The sequence below is a fragment of the Mus caroli genome, unplaced genomic scaffold (genome assembly GCF_978045245.1).
Source record: "Mus caroli unplaced genomic scaffold, Mus_caroli_1 scaffold_20, whole genome shotgun sequence".
Lineage (NCBI taxonomy): Eukaryota > Metazoa > Chordata > Mammalia > Rodentia > Muridae > Mus > Mus caroli.
The window spans coordinates 2,020,943-2,030,000 of record NW_028227275.1 but is presented as its reverse complement, the minus strand read 5'-3'; the positions used below and the strand labels follow the sequence as shown (position 1 = coordinate 2,030,000).

General features: G+C 48.9%; 1 protein-coding gene across 1 annotated transcript in view; it reads left to right on the top strand.

The window, feature by feature from the left end:
• Kcnk18 (potassium two pore domain channel subfamily K member 18) overlaps positions 1-7,838 on the top strand; it is a 14,680-nt gene extending 6,842 nt beyond the window's left edge. The window contains exon 3 of the mRNA XM_021152396.2: positions 7,039-7,838. Coding sequence (XP_021008055.1) covers positions 7,039-7,838 — 800 coding nt within the window. The remainder of the gene's footprint in view (positions 1-7,038) is intronic.
• The last annotated feature ends 1,220 nt before the right edge of the window (positions 7,839-9,058 follow it).

Below are 9,058 nucleotides of genomic sequence, written 5' to 3'. Positions count from 1 at the left end.
GGCTGGTGGGTGTACATACAATTCAGGGCATACATGTAGCTCCTATGACATTAAATATCAGGCTTCCTTCACCCTCTTGCTCAGCGGCCCACAGGGTCCACATCGCTTCTAGACATAAACGCATGTAATTTGAAAAGGGCTGACTATCTTATTCTAGAAGCTTCTCGTTTATCTCCTTCTGTCTTCCAAATGGCCTTATCAAGAGATAAACTCACTGGGTTACCAATAGCCAATGGATCTACACCTAAATGAGAGAGGGCAGTTAAAGAAGGACCAGGGAGAGCGACTGTTCACTGAGACCTCAGCATCTGTCTCTACACCACATGCAACTCAGAAACTCCAAGAGAGCTCTTGCAGCCATGGGTCTGGTTGAAGACAGGCAGGGTGGCTAAGGTGGGTAACAGGTAGAAACAGCTGCACAGCAAGGACCAAGTGATCGATAACCTCCATCAGTTCTCACAGGGCCCATGAGTGGGTCCCGTGATTGTTCCTGTCCTCAGGATGGTCAGGGCAGGCAGGGCAGTGATCAGTCCCTCTGTTAGCTATCTCTTCTGTTTCTGAGAGGAAATGCCAGAGAAGAGCCACTTAGTGAAGGAAGAACTGGGTTTGGATCACAGGTAGAGGGCACAGTCTCTCCTGGTGGGGCTGTTGTGTCAACAGGAGCGTGAGGCAGAAGGCAACGTGGCATCCAGTCAGGAAGCAGAGAGCAATGAAAGCTCGCTTCTGCTGTTCAGTGAGGGAGCCCAGCTCAGAGAGTTTATGGTGAATCTTCCCTTTGACCCAGTCTAGGAAATCACTCAGCCATGCTCAGGAGCTTGTTTCCATGGCGATCCTGAAACAGTGACAACTGATATAACTGTCACATTAACCATCACAAGCCCCAAGCTAAGTCCAGGCAGGGGTCAGAGGGAAAGAATTGTGGTACAGGGGAGAAGCCATCCCGAGTAAGATTCTGTCGAAAAGCTGGGGGCTGAGAGAACAAGATTAGGTTGTCTTTTTACCCCTCCTTCAAGAACTTGGTCAGATCTAGATCACAAAGTGGCCCTATGGCCACTGTGACCAGATAACTCTCTGTCATAGGAACCCAGCCCATTCATTGTAGGAAGCTATGCAGCATCTCTGTCCTCTACCTATTATTAGACACAGGAGCATGGCTCACACGACTGCCCCCAAGGCATCTCCAGGCTTTCCCTGGTGGAGTTTGCTGAGAACCACACCAGGATAGTATGACGGATCAAGGCATGTTGGACCTGTGGAGTCCGTACAACTGAACAGTGTCTTAACCCAGCAGTTCTCAACCTTCTAACGCTGTGACTCGTGAATACAGTCCCTCATTGTGGTGATTCCCCCAGCCATAAAGTTGCTTTCATTGCTACTTTGTAACTGTAATTGCGATACTGCTATGGATCACATGTAAACGTCTGTGTTTTCCAGGGGTCTTAGGTGACCCCTGTGGAAGGGTCATTCTAACCCAAAAAGGGTCGCAACCCACAGGCTGAGAACCTCCAGTCTTAACCAGTCAGCCTTTCTAAAACCTTGAGTTTCTCATCCTCTTGCCTCTACCTCCCAAGTGCTGTGACTACAGGTATGTGCCACAGTGCTTATGTAAGTGTGAATATTGACCCCAGAGCTGTGTGTGTGCTAGACAAGGACTCTACCAGCTAAGCCATCCCTGCCCTCTCTGATATACAGTAACACTGGAGACATTGTGCACACAGACCCTCAGCCCAGCTGCATATCCTAACCTCCTCCATATCTCCCATAACTCCCCCCTGAGCCCTACCCCAGACCTATTAGAATCCAGGCCCAGGCAGCCATATGAGCCCTCCAGGTGTCTCTAATGGGAGTCAAGGCCTCAAATCCCTGATGTAGTTGAAATACATTAGCTTGGTTTAAATCTCTGGAAGGCCAAACCACTCCCTATTGTGTGAGTCAATTAGGGAAGCCTGTACCCAAAAGTACCCTGGAAGAGGATGGGAGGGGAAGTAATGCCAGTACTGCAGTGACCACTGCTCAGTCCCTCTGCAATGCTTCTTCAGCCCTGCCTCTCCAACTCACCCGAAAGACACCTGGCCCTGATGCTACAAAAGAGACACCAAATAGGTGTGAGGCTGGTCAGTTCTCACCTGGCTCAGCCTCCTGAAATCAGGAAGAGAAATGCCTGGGCTATTAAATACTTGGCAGGCTAAGTGCAGTGGAGTGATTGTATCAGAATAACGAATGCATTATAGGAAGTGATGGTTTTCCATTCTGTGTTTCAGCATTCAGTAATTGGGGTGGATAGCCCATTCCCTGCACGGGGCTGTGTGTCCTCAGAGACTGCTTTCCCAGGGTTCTTTTTCTGGAAGGCAGCAGATCTTCTGGACCGTAAACATATCTCACTCAGAGGGTCTTAGGAAGCCCACCTTGGGTTGGACATGTTCCTGGGCAAGGTCTTGAGGTAAAAGGTTCAGGCTTTTGTGGAATGCAGCTATGTGACTGTCCAGAGGTCATCTGCCTTATCTGTTTATTGTCCATTAAATGTGGGCAGTAATGGAGATTGCCAGAAGTTCTGCTGTGCAGGGGATTTTGATCCTAAAAGGCACTTTACAGACTGTGCAAGCAATATTAGATTTGATCCTCTAAATTGAAATAAGCTTAACTCTATGCCCTGACCCTGGGAGCTGCAGAGGGGAGGCATATTACTTCTGAAGGGCTTCGGTTAGCTTCCTGAAGTGCGTGAGAACATGGCGCTTGTACCCTATCTAGAAAATGAGGTGCTTCTTGTGTGGGGAACTTGTTCATAGCCTGTGACATCCCTTAAGGGCTGAAGGCTCTGAGGGACCCATGTGACGCTTGGGCATAGGGTTAGAGTCAGCTTTGAACTTCCTATCTTCCTGCCTCAGCTTCCCAAGGAGTGGAGATTCCAGGCCCTGCTCTAGTACCTTGAGGACTAAGTCCTGCCCTTTGATTTTGCACCCAAGGAAATCGAGGCAGCAATTCAGAAAATGTCTTGGCTCAGGTCACAGAGCTCATGAGTCAGAGTAAGGTGGCCCGTTCCCTCATCTCAACCACTTGCTCCTCTGTGTCCGTTAACCCTGCCAAACTTCTGAATGGGAGCTCACTCAACAACCAGCCTCTCTGAGAGGATTCAGATGTGCCAGATCTGGCTTTCAATTCCTAGCACTTTTCATGTACTCCAAGGTATCTTCACCCACCCCCTTTTTCCAAGACAGGGTTTCTCTGTGCAGCCCTGGCTGTCCTGGAACTTGATCTGTAGACCAGGCTGGCCTTGAACTCACAGAGATCCATCTGCCTCTGACTCCTAAGTGCTGCGATTAAAGGTGTGCACCACCACCGTCCCAGCTGGTATCCCTTCTTTAAGTCCTTAGGTCCCTCTTCTCCCCAGAATCACCCCATTACCCTCCTGATCAATGTCTGCTAGCCACACTGGATGTCCTAGAGCTAGACCCTGTTCTATTGCTGTGAAGAGACACTGTACCAAGATGACTCTTTTTTTTTTTTTTTTTTTTTGAGACAGGGATTCTCTGTATAGCCCTGGCTGTCCTGGAAATCACTTTGTAGACCAGCTGGCCTTGAACTCAGAAATCCGCCTGCCTCTGTCTCCCAAGTGCTGGGATTAAAGGTATGTGCCACCACGCCCGGCACCAAGGCGACTCTTAAAAACAGAAAGCACTTAAAAGCATTTAATTGAGGGTTTGCTTACAGTTTCAGGGGATCAGTCTATTATGGTGGGAGCATGGCAGTTGCCAGGCAGACACGGTGCTGGAGAAGTAGCTGAGAGTTCTTTCTACATTAGGATCCTCAGGCAGCAGGAAGAGAGAGGGAGGGAGAGAGAGGAAGAGAGAGAGAGAGAGAGAGAGTCTAGGCCTGACTCCTGACTTGGGCTTTTGAAACCTGAAAAGCCCACCCCTAGTGACACAATCCTCCAACAAGGCCACACCTAATCCTTCTAATCTTATCAAAAAGCTCCATTCCCTGGCGAGCAAGCATTAAATACAGGAGCCTAACAGGGCCATTCTTCTTCAATCACCACACTGGCCTGTTTTTGATTCCTTATATATAGTGACAGCTTTACTCTGGAGACACTTTGGTTAAAATCTAGAATCCTCTCTAGGGAGACAGAGTCCTGAGCTCATAGCTTGGTGAGTGCACCGCGGGCTGGGTTTCAGCTCCCTGTCACACCTTTAATATATACAAATTACTCAGCTGTATAAGCCTGCCACAGGAGCATTGCATGTGGCCAGCTTTTGGTCCCTGAGCTAGCTAATCTTGATTGTCAACTTGATACACCTGGGAAGAGGACACCTCAGTTGTGGAATTACCTCCATCAGATAATTAACATGAGGGCATGACCATGTATAGAAGTTATGGCCCGGTTCTTCCTCCTAGCCCCATGCTCCCAGAAATAAGACTCAGACCCAAAATATATTTACAATACCTTGGCCATATACCTAGGCTCTACTCTGATTAGATCACAATAAAGATAACCCATTTATTTTAACATACATTCTGTCATGTGGCTGTCTCTTCCCATCCTCCCATAGAGTCTGGCTCTATCCCAGAATTCTTTCTCCTCCCAGATGTCCCACCTCCCATTTCCTGCCTAAGCTATAGGCCATAGGCTTTTTAATTGACAGGTGATACATCCATACAGTACACAAGTTATTCTCTCTACAATTATGGGGCCTTTTCTTGACTGCTAATTGAAGGCCCAGCCCACTGTGGGTGGTACCATCCTCAGGAAGCCAGGTCTGGTCTGTGTAAGAAAGGTGCTAAACACGGGCAGGGAACAAGCCAGTAAGAAGGTTCCCTCATGACCTCTGCTTTAGTGTCTGCCTCTAGGTTCCTGCCTCAAGTTCCTGCTCTAGCTTTCCTCAACAATGGACTATAACTTGTTAACCACACAAACCCTTTCCTCTCCCAGTGGGTTTGGACAGTGTTTAATCCCACAGCGAAAGTAAATGACGATCGCTCCCCTTTCCATCTCTGTTTGAATGCCCTCACCAAGAAATCTTCCCTCAGCCTAAATCCCAGATGCAAGCCTGTGTTTTAATCACCTTTGTAATAACTGCTCTGTTCCTTCTGGGACTGGGCCTCATTTCAAACAGTAACAGCCACATACAGTCACACTTGATTGACATCTGCTTCCCCTGAGCCAGCGGCTCAGCGAGGTCAGATCCCGTAAATGCTCATGCGTCCTCAGACAGGAGTCCACTGAGCACCCAGTGACCACTCACTGGATGAATGAACACACGAGTTAACTAACCCTGTTACCATGTGACCCCCGCCCAGCCCCCAGCCTGGGCGTGTGCGGTGCTTAGAGACAACTGAAAGGGGTCTGAATGAGAACCTTTGCCGACCACAGCTCCCTGCCTCCCTCCCTCCCTAGGTGAGGTCACATCCCATGGTCTGCACTTGGGAGACCAAATTTCCAACAGGGAGGCATAAGCAGAGAGGAGCCCAGTGTTCAACCTGCTAAGAATCACCTTCAATTCAATTTACATAGTTGATGTATTTTTCTGTATTAATCAAAGATTAAACACAAGTACACACAACAAAGTTTTTTCTTTGCTTGTCAATAGCTATAGAAACTCCAGTTGCCTATTCTGAGAGACCGCTGGCCCTGCTCTGGCTCCTGTCTCCTACAGAAGGGAGCACCCTTCTGTGAGTGTGTCAGAAAAACCGACCTTGGTGGGCCCTTGGCCAGTCAAGTCTTCCTAGATGACATTTCTTTCCCAAGACTCTCAGCATTGCTGGGCCTGAAAAACCTTGTAGACTAGACTCCCAAATTGCACTATTAATCAGACATATGCACTGCCCCTTGCCTCAGTTTCCCCATTTGTAAATGATGAGAACACCTCTCCGGGAAAGCTGACCACTCACCACCCACAGCAGGTGCTTACTAAGTGGATGTTAGCTCTCAGGGCATCACATATACTAGCCTACAGCGCCATAGGTTCCAGCCTGGAAGGAACTTCCTAGCTAGTCTGCCCCTTCTCCATGCTGAAGTGTAAAACATGTGAGCAGTCAGACAGAGGTCTGTGAGGTTCAGGGCTGGGCTGTGAACCCAGGTGGTTCCATGTGAGCCCTGCATGCTGAAAACCTCCCTGTCACTCATGCACAGCTCTGACCACATGGTTGTAACTTTGGCCTCTTTCTATTGTTATTTAGTGCAATACACACTGCTATCCACACCACTGGCATATAATAAATGCTTGTTACATAAAAGCAAATATACCAAGAGGTCCAGACGCCCTAAGAAAAGGGCAAAGGGAGGATGCTTTGGGACAATGAAAAATGCAGTGAGAACTACTACTTCACATCTGTGCTCTTCAAGGTGAGCAGAGCCCAGACTCAGGGGAACACACCAAAATAGCCTCAGTAAAATGGGAGACAATTGCTTCGTCCCCAGTGTGTCCCCTGCCAAAGACATTCTCAGTCTGGATATGAGCTGCCTTTCTTCTTTCTTATCTGCCTGTCTTAGATGGGGTTTTCCTGCTGTGAGTAGTCACCATGACCAAAGCAACTCTCATAAAGACAGCATTTAACTGGGGCTGGCTTACAGGTTCAGAGGTTCAGTCCATTATTATTATGGCAGGCATGGTGCAGGCAGAGCTGAGAGTTCTACATCTTCATCTGAAGGCTGCTAGTGGAAGACTGGCTTCCAGGCAGTTAGGATGCGGGTCTTAAACACACCTACTCCAACAAGGCCACACCTCCTAATAGTGCCACTCCCTTGGCCAAGTATATACAAACCATCTTACTGCCCTTCTGTCAAAATACATGCCACACACTGTGGGTACTTTGGAATAAACATTTATTTATTTGTGCATACATTTATTTTCAGCACTGGGGATTAAACTTGCAGCCTTATGCTTGCTAAGCATAAACTCCCCGTGAGTTGCGCACCTCACCCAGGATGAGTATTTTTTGCTGTGTAAAGTTCATGCTAAGGAGAAGAAGCAGCAGGTTTCTTTTGAGCCTCTGGTTCATGATGGGAGACTGATACCAACACCAAGCTGTCTTGTTTCTCAGGTTATGGCCACATGTACCCTGTCACCAGGCTCGGTAAGTTCCTGTGCATGCTGTATGCGCTCTTTGGAATCCCTCTAATGTTCCTGGTCCTCACAGACATAGGAGATATCCTGGCCACCATCTTATCCAGGGCTTACAGTCGGTTCCAGGCTCTCCTTTGCCTCCCCCACGATATCTTCAAATGGCGCTCCCTCCCGCTCTGCCGGAAGCAGCCTGACAGCAAACCGGTGGAGGAAGCCATTCCTCAGATTGTCATTGATGCCGGTGTGGATGAACTCCTAAACCCACAGCCCAGCAGGGACCCCCCCTCTCCGAGCTGCAATGTGGAGCTGTTTGAGAAATTAGTTGCCCGTGAGAAACAGAACGAGCTACAACCACCCACACGTCCCGTGGAGAGGAGCAACTCCTGTCCCGAGCTGGTGCTGGGGCGACTATCCTGTTCTATTCTCAGCAATCTGGACGAAGTGGGCCAGCAGGTGGAGAGACTGGACATCCCTCTCCCCGTCATCGCCCTGGTCGTCTTTGCGTACATCTCCTGCGCGGCTGCTATCCTTCCCTTCTGGGAGACCGAGCTAGGCTTCGAGGATGCTTTCTACTTCTGCTTTGTGACCCTGACCACCATCGGGTTTGGGGACATCATGCTGGTGCACCCTCATTTCTTCCTCTTCTTCTCCATCTACATCATCGTGGGCATGGAGATCCTGTTCATTGCCTTCAAGCTGATGCAGAACCGGCTCCTGCACACCTACAAAACCCTCATGCTGTTTGTTTGCCAAAGGGAAGTTTCGCTACCTTGGTAAATGAAGAGGGCTCCGGCATCTCCGCCGGCATCTCCGTGAACTACAGATGTGAGCCCCACAAGCTTCCCACACCTTGGTTTTATACAGGGTTAGAAGCTGGGCCCTGGTGATCTGACATCCAAGCTACCGAGGCTTGGGGAAACAACCTACTTGAGGGCCAGATTCAGCGTCAAGGTCCCTCAGGAACCTGGCCACACCATTACACATGACAAGTGGAAAGGCCATCTCTGTTGTTCCCAGTCGAATTAGCATCCGTGTCTGTCTGAAAGACACCATTTTAAAAATATGAAAGAACCAGTGATGTCACTGCTTTTTGTGTGTATGTGACAGGAAGGGGAAAAAAAAAGACCTTTGTTTTTTGGCATTTGTACTTTGAGGGAAGTTAAAATCTTCCCAAGTGGCCCCAGCCTCCCCCGATGAGTCAAAGTGTATCTAGGTTTCCCGGAATGGCTGCATGAATGCACTTGACACCTGCCCTACCCCGGGCTGCTGACATCACCAAGCAGAGTTGTTACCTGGGAGAAGTCTTCATGGCTGGATTCTAGTAGAGCACCTGTCTCATTGCTTAATGGTGCCACTTGTGTGAATTCGATTTAACACTGTTGTCACATCAGAGATGGATTGGTCACTCCCCACCCCAGGTAGAGACATTCAAGAGCTGCCCCTGAGTGGCTGATGTGGAGTAGATATGCCACCTGTGTCTTGGCAACTTACTCCCTCTGTGGACTGTCTTTGGACAGTGAGGTGTGGGTCTGTGCTGGACCAGCTAGAAATGTCACGGAGGGAGCAACCTTCATCCATGACAATGGGTGGACAGATGGCACCAGCTGCCTTGCCTTTCCTATGCAACAGCTCTGGGCTATGCTGTATACCATCTCCCCTCTTACCAGCCAGCTTCAGGTGATCATTAGCATACTCATTTCAGAGTCCCCCTAGTCTCTGTTCCTCATCATCCACTCTCTGCCCCCCCCATCAGGCTCTCTGGGGTCCCCTCCTATAGAATATACCCTAGTTCACATCTGTCTCCAAGCAGCTTTTGAGGACCAAGAAAAGGACAGTGACAGATGACACAGAGATCTGGTTGGCAAGATCGGGGAAGGACACACGTCCTTTATTTTATTATTGTTTCTTTTATTTGAAGGTTATTGGAAATACCTCATGGCTGTATCTTGTCTCCCTGAGCTGGCAAGCTTAGAAACATGAGTCCTGCAATTAGCAAA